Source organism: Melospiza melodia, chromosome 4, assembly GCF_035770615.1.
Source record: "Melospiza melodia melodia isolate bMelMel2 chromosome 4, bMelMel2.pri, whole genome shotgun sequence".
Lineage (NCBI taxonomy): Eukaryota > Metazoa > Chordata > Aves > Passeriformes > Passerellidae > Melospiza > Melospiza melodia.
This window is the reverse complement of record NC_086197.1, coordinates 10,740,209-10,761,167: the sequence shown is the minus strand read 5'-3', so window position 1 is coordinate 10,761,167 and position 20,959 is coordinate 10,740,209. Positions and strand designations below refer to the sequence as shown.

Below are 20,959 nucleotides of genomic sequence, written 5' to 3'. Positions count from 1 at the left end.
TGTCAGCCTTCTCTGAAGCCCGCAGATAAAAGGTGCACGTGCAAGGTATGGTTATATTACATAAACCTGCACATCAACCTCTTTTACAAGTCCTGTGTAAAGAAGTACTTCTGAAAGATGTTTCTTTAACTATTAAAGCCTGTAGAAAGACTATTATGAAGTATATTACACATAAAATTGAGCTGTTAAAAAATAGACTGACTTAAAAAGTACAAACTCTCTGTACCAGCTCAAACATTTATGCAAAGATCTATCAAGTGAATTTGAGCTGAACTCTTGGTACTGGAAGTGTAAAGAAAGAATCCTATTTACATGTAATAATGGCATGCCTTCAGAAAGGGCACTTTTCTCCTCTCTCTGATATCTACATCAGGATCTGTGCTGATTCATCTGTTCTTTCTGATGTGTCCTGTAAGCAGATCAAGTACAGTATCTCACCCTAAAGGAACACCATTCCTGGAGCTTATTTCCCTCTATGGACTCAAGATGAACCTTTTAATTAGAGTATCCTCCTTTGCACTGCCTGGAAGATGAATCAGTTGTATCTAGCATGTCAGGCTCCTTTCTTAAAGATTTTTTCCTGTCTTGCTGATTAAGTGAGAGGATTGGGATCTTTAAAACAGCAAAATCCTATCATGTCAATTACAAAACAACATCTGCCTTCAGCCAGTAGAAGAAATCCTCAAAGGCAGAAGCTTCTTTTTCAGGTACCACTTAGCCCTCATCTCTGCTTTTTCTATCTTGAAGATGCTCACTGATCTGCCTGGAGATGACACAGGTTCAAGAGTCTCAGCCTCATTCCCATGTTTCTGACCTTCCCCCCCACACTAAATTATAAAAGGGGACAATTTTAGGATTTTCTCATCAGTGTAAGTCAATGTGTATGTGCTCACTGTTTGTTCTGGGGCATACATGTGCTCATCCAGACACAGCTCCAGATGTAGCAGTAGCTCCATGGAGATGCTCACAAATAGAAGAAAAACAATCTTGATAAGCTGGAGGGATGGTCAAAAGAAAAAAATATACCCTTCAGTAAGGATGAGGTCTAAGTGCCACTTTTGGGAATAGTCAGCAGCAGAAATGCAGAGGGGGGAGTGACAGGCCAGATTGTGGCTCTGTGGTAAATAATCTGTGCTTTGTGCATATCTGACACTGGTGGCAAATTAATGCCAAAGTAAAATGAAAAGTTTCCATGAAGGACATTTAACAGGAAGATAATATCACAAGATATAAGAAGTAATCTAGCTTTCATCTGAAGCAGTAAAACCTCAACTGCACGTTGATCCTGCAGACAAGTAGCAGGAGTGATCAGAGACCTGGGCAACACAGCACCTCAGGAAAGGCTGCTGCTGTTTTGCTCTAGGAACCAGATATTCTCCCAGAGGCACAAGAGTGGTCCTCAAATGCAAAAGATTTCTGCAAGAGGAAGGCAATTTTTAATTTTCTGTGTCCATGGAAAATAAGAAAACAAATAATGGATCTAGACCTCAGCAAGAAAGATTCAAATGAGCCATTAGAACCTTAGAAAAGCCACAGAAAACAAACCTTTCTGTTTGTTTTTTTGCAGCAGGAACTGTGAGGCATCTGAGGAGAGTGTTGTGAGGATGTTGTAGGTTTACCAGCACTAATGGTTTTACAGAGAGACGAGACCAGTGTCTGCCAGGGTGAGCACTGGGTAAAGGGCGCTGCCTCAAAGGAAGGAAGGGCAAGGAAAGTCAAGGCTTCAGCATCCTATTTTAATGATTTTTAGCTCTAGTTATGACAGAGACAAATGCCTCAGCACTTTGGAATGGGTTGTGTTTTGCAATAAAAGACAAAAATGCTTCTTGCAGCAGAGGAAGACGAGGAGGAACCTGAGATGCCTGTCGGCCCTCGACCTCGCCCAATGTCTGAGCTGCACCTCAAGGAAAAGGCTGTGCCCATGCCTGATGCCAGTGCTTTTTTCATCTTCAGTCCTAACAACAGGTACTTGAAAGATTGGTTAGCCAGAAGAAGGAGGTGAAGGGCTGGTACCCCTTTCACACTGGGCCACAAAAGTGATGAGGTGCAGAGCTCCCTCTCAGCAGTTCATATCTGAGGCTTTCTCTGACCCACCTCTCCTTTAAGACAGGAAACCCTATGAAACCACAACTGTAGGGAAAATATTCAATGGGAGCTCACGGGACATACAAGGCTGATTGAGGACACAAATCATGAAAGCTTCAGAAATAAGGGACACAGAGGCGAGTCAGTAATTGGAATTTCCTGACACATCCAGGTCCAAGCTGCAGGAGAGCCATCATGCAATCAGTCAAGTGGAAGGTAGCAGCTTCCTGTCCTAAGGGCTGCCCAAAATCCACTCCCAGTAGGGAGCTCATGTGTCTCTGCTCATTGCTGCACATCAAGAATGAGCAAAAAGAGGAAATGAGAGGGTGGGAGAGTCCATAGCTCTGAGAGGAGCCTAGGAAGCACAGTCCTCCTCTCACACTTCACCCATGGGCTCCTGCAATGCAGCCTCATGTTGTCACACCTGCCTTTCCAAAGGAGATGTGCAGGACCTGTGAGTTGAGGGCTGTTAGGAGCCAGGTGAGTTTATCTTTGCAAGGGCACAGCAGTGAGATCACTGCCCAATGCTCTGTGCAGCACCACAAATTCCAGTGTCTCTCCTAAGGACTCAGCCTTCAAACACAGCCCAGAGGAAGGCAGGGCTGTTCCTGCACCGCTGAATTCCAAGCCATTTGTCCCAGCAGAGTTTGTGCCACTCCTCCTTGGCTATGTGTAACAGGGAGGGACTGAGGATGGCTGGGGCTTGTGGACTGTAATGCTAGCTGTGCCACCCACCCCCTGTCATTTGTAGAACTAAATTAACCTCTGCAGTCATCTGTAAAATTGCTGTAATAGGGACTTGGAGCCCTAACAGCCAAGAGTAGAGCTAAATAGATTAATGAAGTGCCTGTAGAATTATGCACAGGGCTGTTATGGGGTTTAACTCCTCACATCCTGCTACCAACATATGAAAGTGGTGTAATGGTCTCCAGTAAGGCAGTTTGATGGGAGACTGCTCCTTCTTTGCCTTCTAGTTTCCCACTAAAAGCACCAAGTGGGCCTATGTTTAGCATACAAACTGCATGGCATGTATGCATTTGCTGCATAGGGAAGCCATTTGCTGCCCTATATCCATTTGGCCAGGCCTGTACTCTGTTAGCAAGGTAGAAACCCCCCCCCAGCTCCTGTTGAGTGAAAGCTCAGAAAGACATTGGCACCCTAAAACCCTTTCTGATGCCTTCCTCCTGAATGAAGCAGGAATGATTCCATAAATGAAAGCGAGGGATATAATTCTGGGCTGGCAAGTTTCAGGCCACATGGAAATCGCAAAAAGCTCTGTCAGGAGGGAGTGATTGTTCTCTATTCAAACAGATGGAGTGTGAGTCCTGTGTGGAGAGCCAGCACTGCCCTGCACACCTTGTTGCTGTGCTGGGGTAGAGGGAAGATGCTCTGCAGGGCAATCCTCCAGTCCTGCTGGCAGAAGAGGAGGGGGGAAATGTTTCCTTGCTGTTCTTTGAGAGCTGAAGTTGTGCCTCTCCCCTCTCTTGCAGGTTCCGTGTGCACTGCCACCGCATCGTTAACGATAACATTTTCACCAACCTGATCCTGTTCTTCATCCTGCTCAGCAGCATCTCCCTGGCAGCTGAGGACCCCGTGAGACACCTCTCCTTTAGGAACCAAGTATGCTCCATATCCTCCTTCCCTCATGGGGGATTGCAAGTGTGGGACAAGCTGATCATGATTTGAAGCCAGGAAAGGCAGAAGAGGCTGCATCAGAGGCTTGGGAGTGCCTGCCTTCCATGATTTCTGCCTTTTGTAGGCTGTGTGTGAAAATCATTAGGTTTTTTGCAGGAAACATGAGTCAGTGCAGAATCTGGCCTCTAGTTCACTTCAGAAGTGTGTGTAGGGAAAAGAAGAACAGGAGGCTGAAGCAAAATTATTGTTCTCTGGGATTAAAGCAGTAGAAATGAGCTTTAAAAACATTGATTGTGGATATAGATAATTCAATTTTGAGGGTTTTTCAGGTTCCCTGTGGAACATTTGTTCTGCTGCCACATGCTGTCTTTTAAACTAAAAGCCCAGGGCCTGATTTTCATTTTATTCACACTGGTGTAAATCAGGAGTAATATTCCTGAGTTTGATGCTGTCACTCTGGGGGAAATTGATGTCATCATGGTTAGAATCAGACTTTTTGAACACAAGCTGCAAAGCTATCATTAAATTTGAGATAACCCTCAAAAAATATGCTGTGCTCCTCTCCTTGCCTGCCTGGGGAGAGAAGAGGAAGGCATTCAGCATAAAGATACATTCTCACCCTCTTTCCTGACCATTTTTATTTGCCCTTTGAAATGTTCATTGCTCCTTTAACTTTGCCAGTGGTTGTTTCCATTAGTCAGAGGTCATTGCAGAAATGAGGAGTCAGCAGGCATATGCAAGGCCTCTGATTTCTGGTGTCTGCAGTGGCATTTTGGTGCCTTGATGCCTGAAGAGTTTGCTAGGATCGAAGAGTGGGATGGTTTTACCTTGTTTAATAATACAACCTTAATTTAATGCTCCCTGAAATATCCTGGCCTGAGAATGCATTTGAACACATATGTGCATGCAGAGAAGGTGTTAATGGAAGTCTATTCCTGAGCATATCTCAGAGTGGCTTTGCATTTTGTCCTGAAGGAGGATGCTAAATAATCCAGCCAAACCTGTGCCACCAATAACCCACTTGTGCACAAGTGAGGGTGCCCACCATGTAGGGATAACTGAATGCCAATATGTATTAGTGCTGCAGCATGTCAGCTGGCAGATGGGCTCCTGACATGCCACAGAAACTGTCACAGAGTCTGTAGCAGAGACATTTAAATGAGATAGAGAAAAAAGAGTCAGAGCTGGTTGTCCTGGATTAAAGAGCTGAAGGTTTGAGGCAAAAATTGTTTTGTGTATGTAAAGCCACTGGTGTTGCATGAAAATCTGTGTTTAACTTTTGCAGGTACAGATGTTTAAAATGTATCGTACAAGGGGACACTGGCAAGATGTTTGGGTTGCAAATGTGGCCTGCCTTGGCACTGTGACAGTAGAACAGTGAGATCCTGTCCTGCCCTGTGCCCACACAGAGGCCTGGGAGGAAAAGGAAGAAAGCAAGCTGAAATCAAGCTGAAAGCAAAGCTGCCTCTGCCTTCACTCAGCATGAGCCTGTGTGCCAGGACTGGGCGTGCTGCAGGCACAGACCATCCCAGAGCAGGAAAACAGGGACAGAGAGCCCAGCAAGGGCTGGTGGAGAGGCTTGGCCCTGCTCTTTCCTGGGGCAGGCTGTGCCCTTCTGTGTCACACAGGGCTCAGGCAGAGAGTGCTTGAAGTGCCAGCCCAGTCGGACCAAACAGCCCTTGAAGTCCAAGCAAGTGCTAAGATTGTGCTCACCATATTCTGCTGTGAGCCCCTTGGCAAGGTGCTCATTCATTTTAACGTGTTCTAGAGCAAGTTCATATTTAGATAATAACAAATATGCCAGCTAATAAGTGGGACTGCCTGCACAGGAGGGGCAGTGACCATTTTCTTTAGGCATGATTTCATCTTTGCTAGCTGCACCTTTGGGGCCATATTCAGCAGTGTGTTCCAGCTCCTTTGCAGGCCCCTGGTGAGGCAAAGCAGCAACAGGTACAGCTTAATCACTCACTTTAATCAAGTTTGCAGCTTCTTTATGTTGCTGAAGTCATGCAAAGAAGTTAGAGAGTTCCCATGAATCTGGCCCATTGATTATAAAATTATTCCATTGATAAAATAATCAAATGTCAAGACTTACAAAGCAGCAAGGCAAAAGGATATTTCCAGTTGTAATGTAAATTAACAAATTTACATTAGTAAATTAATATAGGTTAAAATCAAGATCTGTCCCTTTGAAGTGGCCCTTTCTTAATTCTCTAAGCTGCAAAATTTGATATAGTCCAAGACAGCCTCGAGAAGAATTTGGGATTAAAAATTGAGCAGTGACCTGGAGAATTTTGGGTCATGTGGTAGCAGTAAGTGATACATCCCCCCATTTGACATAAAGTGTCTGCAATTCAATCCAGATTTGGACTGTGCTTAAATAGAGCAATGTGAAATAACCCTGGAGCTTGCAGTAGCTGTCCCTCTGCATACCAAGCTGTAAGAATTTAGCCACCTATAAATCTGAGTGAGGATACAGGCACTGAGATACAATAAACCCCTGTGGGATGGGAACAGGCAGTTTCCTGGTTTATGTTTCTTAGTGTTTTAGCAACAAATGTCCAAATTTCACAAATTATCAGTTTTCTACAGCTTCCATATATTGGCCTTCTAATTTAAAATATGTTTATGGTAAAACCACAGTAAACCATGGTTATGGTACTTCTGATGTTCAACATTTGTAGTGTAGATAGCACTAAAGTGGATTGGGATGTTAAAATATATTGTAAACAAAGAGAGTTCAATCCTGGTCCCATAAATCAGTGAGAAATTTCCCATTTACTGTGGGATGCCAACATATTAGCAGTGAAGGACATTCCTGTCCTTGATGCTGCTACTTTGAAAGCCCCTTTACACTTCTAGATGTCTCACTGCCTCCTGTGACACCACTTTTGTGGTCTGCTGTGCATGCCATGAGTTTCTCCATCACCAGCTTCCTGGGAATGATGAGCATTTCAGCTGGCTGGTTATTCAGGATGCAAATAGAAAGATGCAGGATCTAAGTTAGGCACCTTTAGCAAATGACCAAATTATCGTTGCAATACAAGGGCTGGGATTCTGTTCAATTGGCAGAGTCTTTGTTATTCATCCTAATCCAGAGCAATTCAGGACAGAGAAAAGAAATAGCTAGAGTATGATTTTGCACTTTGCTTTCCTTCCTTTGAGAGAGGCACAGAACAAGACTGAATGGAAGTTAATAAGAAGGAATCTCATGTTTTCCACTGAGAGACCAGGCATTCTTTGTACTCTCAGTTTGGAATCCTATTTGGGAAAACCCTTGAATGTTCTTTATGAGATTTAAAAAAAAAAAATCTTACAGCAACCAAAAAGTTATTTTGCCTCTATAGTGCTCATGGGATTGTAACTCAGGAAAGATTTCATGTAATGTGCTTCTTGTCCTCTGTGCCAGGACCTTCACTGCATTCAACAGGACCTTGTTCCAAAACCATTCCCTATAGAGTCGTCCTCATTCCCTCGTGACAAGAACTTGTGCATCTGATTTTAACTGTGATTTCCCACTCAAGTGATCACTCACTGACCTACCCTCCCCACTCCTATCCCCTTTTGTTTTTACAGATTCTCTTTTATTTTGATATAGTTTTTACTGTCATTTTCACCATTGAAATTGCTCTGAAGGTAAAGTGCCCATCTTCTCTACCATTACTTGTTCCCAAGCTTTCTGGTTTCTGCCAGTCTCTGTTGCTAACACACACGCCTGTTTGTTCTGGGTCACGCTCAGTACCACTAACCCAACTGTGCTTATTTTTCAGATCCTAGGCAATGCAGACTATGTCTTCACTAGTATCTTTACATTAGAAATTATTCTTAAGGTAACCAATCTGAGAAATACACTTGTTTTCTGCTTTTCTTTCTCTTTCTTTCTTTCTTTCTTTCTTTCTTTCTTTCTTTCTTTCTTTCTTTCTTTCTTTCTTTCTTTCTTTCTTTCTTTCTTTCTTTCTTTCTTTCTTTCTTTCTTTCGCTCTCTTTTTCTTTCCTTTTTTTCTTCAACCCCATTATTATTACTGCACAAAGGGTTTTTTTTCTTTTCATTTGACGTTTCTGTAGTTGCTTTAAAAGTCTCCTGGGAAATTTTGATATTCAGACTTGTAATTGAGGGCCTATAGCAAAATAATGCTTTTTAGGGGAATCGCAATGAAAGGATGCAATGTTGGGAAATGTAAGAGAGAAAAAGGCCATCCCCGGATAAACTTCTCCCTCTACCCTGGCCAGTCTTTCCAAAACAGGATTTTTCTCCTCTGCAAGAAACTCTGAATACACACACCTCTTACACAGGCAAAGAGAAGGTCTCTGTTCTGCAGAAACCACCCCAAAGGGTGGCTGATGACTTCTATGAGCTTACAGGGTGCAAGCAAAATAGGAGGTGAGGAGCACAGTGCAAAACCTCACTTTTTAGGTGTAGAGATAGAATTTGAAGAGTACAAATCCCTGAGACACCGAGGACAGAAGCTGCCAATGAAAATTGCTGCATCAAAGCCCAGCTTCTCATTTCCCAGGAACGTGCTCTATACCAAGGGGAATGTGCAGGAGAATGGTCTAGCTTGGAAGAAAATAAAAATAGGCTGCCTTGTTCTTAACTCTAATTTTCTCAAATTGGTAGGCTAATAATTTAAATAACAGTAATTGAGCAAAGTTCTGGCTTTCTAAATGCTAGGTTCACTTGGCAGCTGTTTTTGTTTTTTTTTCCTCAGCAAGCTAGTTCTAAGTGCTGGCAGGCGGTGCCTTAGAGTTGCTCACATTTTCAGCTCAAGACCCTAATAACAGTATCTATATTGAAGGCTGGCAAGCAGGGTGGCCCCTGCATATTTTTATAGAGAAACGTGCTTTTTTTGATATGACTTGAAATTACCAAAGCCACAATGTTCTCCAGGGAGATGTATACATTATGCCTGGGTGCAGTTTGCATCTGTGTTTACACAATAAATCTGGATGTGCACAGATCACATGGCAGATCCAAAAGGCCTGTCAAGAAAAGGAAAATATCCCAACAGCAACGTTTAAAAATGAAACAATAGTTCAAGGTTACCTGTTTGGACTCACAATTACTACTTGCTCTGAAGGAAGTGGTAACACTCTTAATGATTTCAGTGAAAGCAGAACTTAACCCAGTCTGGGCCTTCCAAGGTCCTCCTGTTAACTTCAGTGATTTATGACAACATCTCTGGATATTCTCTAAGTCCAAGTGGGAGAATAGTGCAAGGACCATAAGCTGAAGTCACTAAGAGCTTGGTTTCTCACTGCATGTTTCTCTGCTGCCTTCACCGAGCACATTGTTTTGCAAAACAGCCAAGTTAATGTAGGTGGTGAAAACAAAAGAATGAATGGCCATGGGAAGTTCAAGGCTGTAGAGGAACAAGCTTCATCTGCCCCCATGTTGCTTTTAACAACACCTGCATTCTGGTGGATGTTGGCAAGGTGACTGCCAAGGATTGTTAACTGGCATCCTAAAAGGCTATAACTTGTTTTATGCCCCTGGTGGGAGGCAGATGTAGATTACACACTCTCTGAGACTTTCTTCTGAAATGAAAAAAATCCCTGAATAGGTTTGAGAGAACCACAATTTGTACTGGACTTAAACTCAGCAGAGCTTGCCCTCCTGATTTCAATGGTGTCTTTCTTTCAAGATTGCCATACAAAATCTAACCAGTAAAGGGCATCTTTACCACCTTTGTTATGGCAAGAACCCCTCCTCCCTTCCCCAACTGAATGTGTCTACAAGTATAAATTCTAAGCCAAGACCAGAGTTTATACTTCCTCCCCCTCTAATTTCTGTCTGATTGATAGTCAGTTCCCTGATGTCATGGATGTTTGGTGAAGAAAATAATCCAATATACCATGTGCCCTTCAAATTTGCTCTGAATAAAGTTGTCACAGGCTGGAAACTTCCAGCCAATACACCATCCTAAGCAACTGGTGGGAGCTAGAAAACTCCAGTTTGATTGTCCAGTTCACACTTCTCAGCTGCAAGTCTGGCTACAGCTCAGTGTCATGGTGTTCTCCTCGGGTTACTTTAGACACCTAACTTAGCTGAGATTCAGAGGACCAAACTTAGAAGCCTGTATTCCTGGATGGGAATGAGAATTCCTCATGAAGGAACATTAGCACTTGTGGGGATGGGGTTTCTTCAAAGCAGCTGCATTAGATCACTCACCAAATCTAAGGTAGGTGGTACAAATACCCCATCAGCTCACCCTGTTTAACTGTGCCAGGCTCATTTAGACACATTGGGTAAGAGAACTCTGTTTACACTGTCACTCAATCCAGCTCTGGAGCTGTGACATCCTCCTCAAAGCCAGCAGGTTTTCAACACCCCATCACACCCAGGCAGGGCAGAGCCTCCCTTCCAAAATATGTATTTTCCCTCCCTCTGCCCAGTGATGTTGATAATGATTACCTCCACAAAGAAATTACCCTGTTCCAAGGAGTACAGCCTGGGCTTTGTAAGGAAACTAAAGGGAAAATGCAACTACATCTAGAGTAAAAATTAATAGGAAAAGGGGTGTGGGATTGAGCTGAACAGAAGGACCAAGCTGAAGAGAGCAGCAATTCCTCCTGTTTTTTCAGTTCAGCTTTTAAGTATCTTATTCCTGAGGGATTCTGTTTTTCCTTCATGAAGGGAAAAGCAGTCAACTGTCCACTGCAGCTGGTCCAAGTACTGAAAAGCATTACAGAAAAGACCATTTTATTTTGTGTTTTCTATTCAATTTTGCTAGAGATGCCTTCATATAACACAAATATCCTCTGTCACTGAAGAAAAAGGGAAAAGCATATGATTGCAAAGAGTAGTTTTTGCAAACAGTCATTCTGCTGCTTTGCTAATTCTAAATGTTATGTACTCAGTGCACTTAAAGTGCATCTTTTCCTCTCTTTCTTTAGTTAGGCCTTTCACAGTTATCTTGCTGTCTTTTTCACTCTCTTTTCTTTCCATTGGGGCTCAACTTCTCCTTTGGGGTCTGGGGGTAAATTGTCTGCCAACAATAGAAACACTGCCCCCTCCCCAGTTATCCACCCTGAGCATAGCCAGGTGGGTTTGGCTCCTGGGCAGCTGCTGATGGCAAAGTGTGTTTGTGCTCCCTGCAGATGACTGCCTACGGGGCTTTCCTCCACAAGGGTTCCTTCTGCAGGAACTACTTCAACATCTTGGACCTGCTGGTGGTCAGCGTTTCTCTCATCTCCTTTGGGATCCAGTGAGTGAGCTATTCCAGCTGGCTGGTTTTGGGGTGGGGATTGTAGGGCTGGGCTGGGAGGGATGGCTCAGGCTCCTTGTTTTATCTGGGTAAGATTTTCCTCATGAGCCTGTTGGAGTATTCATGAGGTGTTTTTCTCAGATGGTTCAAGGCCATTAAAATTCATCCTCAAGACAGAAGGTTGTAACTGGGAAATGCTACTCTAGTGACCTCGAGGGGGGAATCTTTCAGAAAGAGCAAATGAGAACAAAAAATGGGTGTATGGGTAATCATGACACTTAACTTTGTTCCAAGGCCTTTGTTTCACTGTATCAGTTCAGGACATTTCAATGACTTATCGTTCCCTCCTAGACTTTTCATAACCTCTTTGGAAAATGAGATTGATAATGTTTTCCTACTTCCTATGATGCTGTGAGTCTCAGTCACAGCCATCAAAATGGAAATGGAAAGCCATCAAACACTTGAAGAGTTTTGTGAGACTCTTCAGAGTGGTAATGGCTGTTCTGTCATGCTGTTGTCCTTTAGTTCACTGTTAGTTTACTTAGCAATTTATAGATTTACTTGACTATGTGTTGGTTAGGAAGTTCCCTAATTAGTTTCATATCTGGTAAGAAACAAGCTCCCAGTTGTTACCATCATAGTTTGGCAGCTCACAGAAGTTGCATGTTAAGTCAAGTAGGACAATTTGAAGGGTCCATTGGGATTTCAGTCACAGTCTTAAGAAAGGCACAGTTCTTGTTTTGACCTGCTGTTTCTTTATTACAGGCCTAAGTCAGACTTTTGGTGTGTTAACATTAAAATGTGCATTAACATTAAAACTGTTCCCAAAGTCAGTAGGAGAACATGATGTCATTGAGCACGAGGAAGATTCTCAGTCAGGGTTTAGTTTTGGAAGGCGCAGAGAGCTCTGCTGCAGTAGTTGTGTTCAGTACTTAAAAGTGAGCACATAAGTCATCCTATTCAACTGAGTGGGAGTTTTCACATCCTTAAATTTATGTACACACTTTGATTTGTGGGTTCAGGAGCCAGACACATTGTAGGATCAAACTCCAGGTGGATAGACTACCTTTAATGCTGGAGTCTCCTGGACTTTTCACTCTTCTATTAATATTTCAGTGCAATGCTTCTTTGAGCCTTATCTTGAAAATGCCTTGGTAATGACTACATCTTGGCACAATTTCTATATCATAGATATCTACAGAATCTGTTTGCCCTGCTCTAAAAATACACTTTGCCCATGTTCCATTCCCCTTCCATTAATACAGTAGAAATTATGAAATCCAGAACAAGCAGCCAGACCTCTGAAGAAAACAGAGAAATTGGTTTCCTTACCCCTGAAGTGCCATGGCAAAGAGTTGAATAAATCCCTTATGCAGTCTCAGGCTATGCAGAATTCCAAAGATCTGTCCTTGCTGCACACTCCCCACATTACTGTATCTCCCAAACCTTCCAATACTTTATTCCAGGTCCAGTGCCATTAACGTGGTGAAGATCCTGCGTGTTCTGCGGGTCCTCAGGCCACTGAGGGCCATCAACAGAGCCAAAGGACTGAAGGTTAGAAAAGTCCCAGTGCATTCTATGAACTATAAATTCAGATTATTTCAGGCTTTTGTAGTGGTTCAAGTAAAGTTTCAGCAGAATCACAGTCTGGTTGAGGTTGGAAGGGACCTGCTCAAGCAGGGCCACTGAGAGCAGATGTTTAGAGTACCTCCAAGGCTTTAGATTACCTCCAAGGAGAGAAACTCCACAACCTCTCTGGATGACCTGTTCCAATGCTCAGTCACCCTGACAGTAGAAGTGTTTCTCAATGTTCATATAAACCTACCCTGTTTCAATTTGCTCCTGTTGTCCTGTCAGGGGGAACCACTGAAAAGAGCCGGGCTTTGCCTCCTCTGCATCCTCCCTTCAGCCATTGATCAGATTACATTGACTGGATTCCCTGACCCTCCTCTCAGATGAACAGACCCAGCTCTCTCAGCCTTTTCTCACTCCAATCCCTTAAGTCATCTTTGTGGCTCTTTCGTCCAGTATGTCCACAGCTGTCTTGTACTGAGCCCAGCGCTACAGGCACAGTCTCACCAGTGCTGAGTAAAGGGGAGGAATCCTTTTTAAAAACCTCCTTCAACTTGTTAAAACCTTGCCTAATGCAGCCCAGGATAGCACTTGCCATCTTTGTAGTGAAGGCTCATATTCAACTTTGTGTCCACCAGCTCCTTTTCTGACAAGCTGCTTTTCAGCTGAATGGCCACATCAGCCCAGAGGTGAAATGATGTGGTTTTCTGAGGTTACAGATGGGCCCATAACCCTAAGCATAACCTTTCTGTATTAGATAAACTCCTTCCTATGTGCTGGTGGGTGCCCAAATATGCAGGAAGTTTCAGAGAGCTGAGTTCTGGTATTTTCCTACCCATTTCTGCATCCTTCTAAAAATACAGCAAGGAATGAAATAAGTTGGTCCCCTTTCCTTAGACCTTACTTAGGTAATGGGTACTGCTTAAACAATTTTTTTCTTGTTATTTTTATTCTTGGGCTTCTCCCTTGGCCAGAGTAGTTGAGAATAATCCCACAAGTGACTTTTGTTCCTCTCTCCCATTTGCAGCACGTGGTCCAGTGTGTGTTTGTCGCCATCCGAACCATCGGGAACATTGTGATTGTCACCACTTTGCTGCAGTTCATGTTTGCCTGCATTGGAGTTCAGCTGTTTAAGGTAAAACCGTTGGACCCATTCCTTCATCCATTACATTGGGCTGTATTCAGGGATGGGGAGAATAAAAAGCCTGAGGAAGGGAAATTGGGGTCTTTTGTGTGTAACAGGCAAGACATTTGGGGCATTGTCCGTGTTACCTGGGCTTCTGCTGCCAGCAGTTCTCCAGAACTTGCCCATCATCTGTGATCAGAAGCAATTATCAGTAATGTTGTTCTTCCCTAAACAGCTTTACATTGGCATGACATGGCACCATGGGAGGGTGAAGGGGGCTGCTCAGAAGGGTTGGTCCCTGCAGGCTCTCTGCCTCCCATCTTGCAGAGGAAGGGGCACACCAGATGACCATGGGGGGTTGTTCATTCCCTTCTTTATGCCTGCTTTTATCTCCTTGTCTTTCATCACTCTCCTGACAAATGTTGAGGACATACACATTTGTGGTATTTGTGAGGTGCCCTGGATGAAGGAGGAATTGAGAATCTGTCACCATGTTCTTAGAAGGCTAATTTAATGGAATGGAATGGAATGGAATGGAATGGAATGGAATGGAATGGAATAGAATAGAATAGAATAGAATAGAATAGAATAGAATAGAATAGAATAGAATAGAATAGAATAGAATAGAATAAGGATACAGCCAGAAGGCAACAAAGAATGATAATCAAAACTTGTGACTCTCTCTTCCAGAGTCCCAACACAGCTGGACATTGATTGTTCATTAAGTTAAAACAATTCACATGAAACCAATCAATGACCAGTTGGTAAACAATGTCCAAACCACATTCCAAAGCAGCAAAACACAGGAGAAGCGAATTATTTTTTTCATTTTTCTCTGAGGCTTCTCAGCTTCCCAGGAGCAGAAATCCTGGCAAAGGGATTTTTCCAGAAAATATGATGGTGACACACGTAAAAGTACCATACAAGCAGAAGCTTCATTCCTCTTTCTTCCTTTCCTAGGGCAAGCTGTACAGCTGCACTGACAGCTCCAAGCAGACAGAAGCAGAATGCAGGTGGGTCTGAGCTTCTCCAATCCCTGCCCCTGGCCACCCGTGGTGTCTGGTGGTGCAGGTGTGCCACGTTGTGTGTGCCCTCTCCCCCCACAGAGGGTACTACATCACCTACAAGGATGGGGAGGTCAGCCAGCCCATGATTCAGCCCCGCAGCTGGGAGAACAGCAAGTTCGACTTCGACAACGTCCTGACTGCCATGATGGCCCTCTTCACCGTCTCCACCTTCGAGGGCTGGCCAGAGTGAGTGTTCCTGGGACCAGTGCAACACTAGCAATGCCCTCATTCATTTCAAAAGAGAAAATTCAAAGGCAGAGCATAGTCTTTCCCTTTCTAAGTATTTAAATAAATCCAGAGCTTTAAATATAGCAGTAGTAGCACTGTAGCATTATGTACCTTGTAAATTCCTCAGGCCCTGCAGGGATTTCTGTTACTGTACTTGTAAACAGTGTAAAGCACTGTCTCTAGTTCTTAAAAGATGATTTTCATTAGTAGCAATGCTACCAGTATTTGGTACCATTATTATGTGTATAAATGAATGTAAAATGCATATCAAGTCCTTTCCAGCATTGCCAGGTTTCAGTCTCCCTATGGAGCCAGCAGGGCAATATGAAACATTTCCTCTGCAGTACTGGCAGACATGGGGTGTCTGTCCAGGCCCTGCTGTCTGTGCCACTGGAGCTGGGGACTCCCCCAGAGTCACTCAGGGTGACGTGGACATGCAGGGGTCTGACCCTGACCTTTGTCACCAGGTGATGCCAACAGCAGTGTTAACAACTGGGACTATGTTGTTATCCCAACTCCTGGCATCCCCTTTTCTCACAAAACTTAGTTCCCAATAACACTGTTGGGACTTAATTGTATTTTGTTACCTGAAGAACATGATTTTGTTCAACTATGAAGATATTTCACCGCTGAATACATTCAAATGTAGAATTAGTAAGAGCTAGGTCTTCTCCTTTGCAAGCTTTGCACTCAGATCAGTGCAAGTCTGCACATCTCTGAGTGAATTAATTTTGATACAAGTGGAAGAAAATCACAAAGTTAAACTTTATAACATCACCTATAAGGCCTCAAAGCAGTTGCAGATTTTCTCTGCATTTGGCTCCTGTTTGCTTTCAGGTTGCTGTATAGGTCCATTGATTCCCACATGGAGGATGTGGGACCCATCTATAATCACAGGGTTGAGATCTCCATCTTCTTTATTATCTACATCATCATCATTGCTTTCTTCATGATGAACATCTTCGTTGGTTTCGTCATCGTCACATTTCAGGAACAAGGAGAACAAGAGTACAAGAACTGTGAGCTGGACAAAAACCAGGTAATTTACAACACCCTGCTTTCAACAAAGGTAGAAAATGCATTGAGAATAAGCTTTCAATAGGTAGATGCATACAGAGAGGAAAATGTTAAGCTTGCCAAAAAGATAGAACTGTAAGATGGCTTTGCTGACATCTTTTAGGAGCCAGGTAAAAAAATCATGCTGTAAGATTTGCTCAATGGACAACAATTACTTAAAAATGTTTGCTGTACCATTTGTTTCACTGAGATTAGATGAGCACAACAGCAGTGTCTGGCCAAAGTAAATACATGTAGAACTCTTTTACAGGTAGAATGTGCACATTCACATTGTGACCTAATAGAAATTCTTTGACTAAGCTTTTTCATTTCAGAAAAAAAACTTGAAACATTGTAATTTTAATTACATTTGAAGGTAGCTGACCACCCTGATATTTTGGGTTTGAGTTTTAAATGTACCCTGCCTCTCCCACAGCGCCAGTGTGTAGAGTATGCCCTGAAAGCCCGGCCTCTGCGGAGATACATCCCTAAAAACCAGTACCAGTACAAAGTTTGGTATGTGGTCAACTCCACCTATTTTGAATACCTGATGTTCGTTCTGATCCTACTGAACACCATCTGCCTGGCCATGCAAGTAAGTGAACAAGCAGAAAACCTCCAGTAGTAGATTTTTGTCTGGGGAAATGCACAAATGGCTGAGGTTGAGACCTACTTTGACCTTCACACCATGTGTTGAGGGAGAGGGACAAGCACATCAAGAAAAACATTGTACTCTGTTCACTTCTGATGACATGTAGTTGAAGTAAGGAATCTAATTCTCACCCTCTTCCTGCTAATATCTGATACTTTCAACAATTCTGTTTTGACTCCTTAAAAAAAACCAAATTTCTCATTTCTAAACAGAGTTCTGCAAGTACTAGAGCCTTTAAAGAAAAATGTTGAAAATGTCTCAACATTGTATTTTTCTTAGCCTTGCATTCATCTGCAGCTGAATTGTTTTATCTGAAACTGCTTTGAATAAATCACCCTGTGCCAATGCAGATCATGAAAATCCATCCCAGCTCTTTGAATTTTATTAAAATTAAGCAACTACAAATGGGGTCTTGTAACATGAACTGAAAGGTGACCTTAGAATAAGGCAGTGCCATAAGTTCAAGTATCATGATCTGGAAATAGGGGTATGAAAAGTGAGGTGGCAACACTTGCAGAAGACAATGCTTGAATTAATCAATAGAGGATGGAGAGTAACTTCATAAGATCTTAATAAAGTTAAGTGAATGGGCAGCATGATTGCAAATTTAATTCAGAATTGACAAATGCAAGATAGTGCATATTGGGAAAATATGATTTGAGCTGCTCATGTACTTTGCAGAATCCTGAATTTAGTATAATTACTTGGGAAATGGCTTGGTATCATTATGGACAGCTCAGTGAAACCCCTGCTTGCTGTGCAGTCACAATTAAACAAAAAAGCAATCCAAGAGGGAAGGTTGAGATAAAAATTACAATTGAAGATTGTATTGTAACATTGTGCAAATTTATAATGAGCCCTGAATTGGAATGGTAAGTATGATTTTGGTAGCCACTCCTCAAAAAGATTCTTCTAAAAGGAGGAGATCAAGAGCCAGGTGGCAAAAATGGATAGAGGCATGGGAGTGTTTATGTATGAAGGGAAATGGGAATTCCTATTTGAAAAAATGAAACATGCTGGGGTCTTCCTTAGAGAACCTTGGCATGAAGGGAGAATGGGAGGGGCCCTGTGTATTCCTGACTGCTGGCACATCCTATCCTCACAGTCCTGCTGGGTTGCTCTTTTTCAGCACTATGGTCAGAGCTGCATGTTCAAGGAAGCCATGAACATCCTCAACATGCTCTTCACTGGGCTCTTCACTGTGGAGATGGTCCTGAAGTTAATTGCCTTCAAACCCAAGGTAGGTGCACGAGGAGTAGATTTCCCTGGCCTCTGTGTGTGTGTGCATGTGTGCGGGGCAGCTGTGAGGAGAAGGAGGAGGTGAACCTTTCTCATCTATTACCCCACCAAGAACTGAGCTGGACAGTTGCTCTCTGGATTGGAGTCTCACTTATATTTAATAACATTTTTTGCTGGAGAGTAGACACACTTTAAAAAAAAAAAACCCCAAAAAAAGTGAAAAAAGGCAACACCTGCTAATAGAGATGGTTCCTAGTTTTCATTAAGTCATCACAGTGACACTCTGCTAAGGCTGTAACATGTCTTCCATTCTGAATGTTATTCCAATGCTCTCTCTCTGACTTTCCTTATATAATTTAAAAATAGCATCTCATGATTAGTCTCCTGACCCAAGTGAAGTTAATCAAGCATGACTCATTTTGAGTTATGAGCTTTGGAAAAAAAATGTTTCTTCTGGGAGGGCTACATCTCAGTGATGGTTTGGATTGCTCTGGTTTGGAATTTAAGACTTCATTGATAATATTCAGTACCCCAGCAGGTCCTGTCTGAAAGTATTGTCCTGTGCATTGGGCCATGATATTGTGCTAGTTTAGCTGCACTGTGGGGTGTGATTAGAACCTCCAAGCTCTTCTAGTTAAGTTCTCACAGCTGCTGCAAGACAAGGACAAAGATCCTGACCTCACAGAATTACCCAAGACTTCCTTCTGTGGGGTTTAAATTCAGTGATGTGTCATAAAAAGTTGAATCCACATACCTAAATATAGGTCACTCATGTCATTTCATATCTCCAGTGGTGCCTTGACACGTGGAGTTGTGTCTTAAAGGATGCTTTGAAACATGGTGGAGATGGTCAAGATGCTCTCTGAAGCATCAGTTATTAATTGGTAAAAATGAGAATATTTGTCTGGCAGTCATGCTTGTCCTTCATGTTAAAGTTAAGGGATGACTGAATTTAGCTCCTCCCAGGTGTAATCTAACATTTTCCTCATCCTTACTTCAGAAATTTTGCTCTCCATTTCTACTGAATTTGGCCTTATTTTTTTCTTTTCAACTCCATGTTGACTTTATTCCCCCCCAGCTTCTCTCTTTCTACCACTCTTTCTAGGACTTCCTCTTGTAATAGTCTTGTAATGTTATTTTTCACCTAAACCCCATATCACTTTCTTATCTTGGATGTAGTTCTCTTGGAAGTTAGGAGCATCTTGGCAGTCCTGCTGAAGACTGGGTTTTGCAGGTTTTTTGTGAGTTTTCAAACACTGTCTTGGGAAATTTAGAAGCATCATTATCTGTTTCAGCAGAGATTTTAATTTTCAGGAGAGGTCTATCTTTGATTTTTGAGACTTCACCATGTCTGTTAGCGAGCAAACTTTGTTGCTTCATAAAAGTTTTATCTGCACACCATGTACCCAGAAGTGCCTCTCACAGGCTTTATAATGTTCTTCTGATTTTGCAGTTCTGCTTCACAGGAGATTTATAACTTTCAAGAAGATGAGAATCTCAGCAGAATTTGGTTCAGAACATTTAGGGGAGCAGTTCAACCAGGTCAAATACTGAGTTCTGTACACATACAAGGAAGGCTTTACCTGACATGGTTGCTTCCACCAGTAAGGAAATAGCATTGATGATAGTGGAAATCCTTTCTACTTCCTGTGCTTTACTTTCCTCCGTTCAATCTCCTTTTCAAGTTTTACTGCACAAAAAATATTAGAAAAAAATCAACTGAGGGCAAGCAAATATCTCTGGATGGCAAAACATTGAAACATATTTCCTAAAGTAATTGTGGAATCTTTATAGTTTGAGGATTTAGAATTAAGTTGGGGGAATCTTTAATTCAAGACAGTTTAGGAATCAATGACCTGTCTTGAGACGGACAAATGGAATAGACCACAGGGCCCCTCTCAGCCAAATTTTCCATGATTCTGTAATCTCCAAACTAAATCCCCAGCTGCTAAACTATAGTAAAAGTGAGAGTTTATCACAAGAATAGTAGAGTCTTAATGAAATCTTTTGAACTAGAACTCAGACAACAACCTCAGGTGAAAGAATAGCCAACACTAACAATAAATGTTTCAAATCCTGCTCTGGCCTGTATGCCAAAGATGGTATTAACTCATACCTCTGTTTTAATTAAATACCTTAATGAAAGAAACCCCAACTTTTCAAAAATTGAAGCAAAAGATTACAGGGAAGAAAAACAGGACTGACCTTGTGAAAACAGCTAACACAGCAAAAATACTTTCCTCCTGCAGCACATTCACACTGAAGTACCAGTTAAGTACCAGTTCAGTGACTAGGGTTTGGAAACCCCAAATTCCTTGTGTAACTTGTCATTGTTATGTACAAGGATTTGGCTGCAGCCTTCATTCCCTGTTCTCCAAAGAAGGCAGCCCCTTCTCCCACATGACCACTGGGACTGATGGGGACCAGCACTGGGGAGCACAGTCTGCTTCTCTTCAGGTTGCACACCAGTACTGCAGGTGAACTTGGCTAGAATATGTTCTGAAGTGGGAGTTTCCAGCATGGAGAAAGTAGTTACCTCCATCTTCTGCTTGGCTACACCTTGTGGCCAGACTACATTTGCAGATGGAAGCTGTCCCCAGGAACACCAGCTGGGAATGTCCAAAAGCATTTCTTTGACCCCTGGGAGAACATCATTACCTATGCCCAGTAACCAACCACGTGGCCCCAGCAAAGAAATGAGATGCTGAGTGTTATTAGTGTTTCCCAGATGGGAAATGGCAAGATGAAATGCTCATCTCTGCTGCAGACAGATTTGTCTGTCATTTCCCAAGCAGTAAAACACAAACCAGCCTTTGTTTAAGCTGCTTTGTCTCATTTTGAATTTGTGCCCAAACATCACTCTTTTCTGTGAGAAGAATACCCTAAAATAAAAGAGCTGTAAGCTTGATGACTGACAATAAGCAAGGAGGAAACTTGGTTAGCTGAAGGTGTTGTGTTCTAATGACAAGCCCCAGGAGAATGTGGCAGAACAAAACTGAAGCTGGCAACATTCAGTCTGTTTTCTCCTTTTTTTGGGTGCTTAACCCAGTCATGGATGCTGCAGCTTAACCTTCAACTGCAGCAAGACAAGCAG

The 20,959-nt window shown here is 42.6% G+C and overlaps 1 protein-coding gene across 19 annotated transcripts in view; it reads left to right on the top strand.

Moving 5' to 3' along the window:
• CACNA1C (calcium voltage-gated channel subunit alpha1 C) overlaps positions 1 to 20,959 on the top strand; it is a 450,530-nt gene that overhangs the window by 361,384 nt on the left and 68,187 nt on the right. For 17 of the 19 annotated variants that reach the window (XM_063153847.1, XM_063153843.1, XM_063153852.1 and 14 more), the window contains exons 19-29: positions 1,833 to 1,965; positions 3,576 to 3,705; positions 7,297 to 7,356; positions 10,819 to 10,925; positions 12,392 to 12,479; positions 13,525 to 13,632; positions 14,584 to 14,636; positions 14,730 to 14,876; positions 15,756 to 15,957; positions 16,411 to 16,569; positions 17,756 to 17,866. In XM_063153847.1, the coding sequence (XP_063009917.1) occupies positions 1,833 to 1,965; positions 3,576 to 3,705; positions 7,297 to 7,356; positions 10,819 to 10,925; positions 12,392 to 12,479; positions 13,525 to 13,632; positions 14,584 to 14,636; positions 14,730 to 14,876; positions 15,756 to 15,957; positions 16,411 to 16,569; positions 17,756 to 17,866 (1,298 nt within the window). Of the gene's footprint in view, positions 1 to 1,832; positions 1,966 to 3,575; positions 3,706 to 7,296; positions 7,357 to 7,490; positions 7,551 to 10,818; positions 10,926 to 12,391; positions 12,480 to 13,524; positions 13,633 to 14,583; positions 14,637 to 14,729; positions 14,877 to 15,755; positions 15,958 to 16,410; positions 16,570 to 17,755; positions 17,867 to 20,959 lie in introns of all 19 variants that reach the window. The other 2 variants (XM_063153842.1, XM_063153858.1) reach the window with 1 other exon arrangement.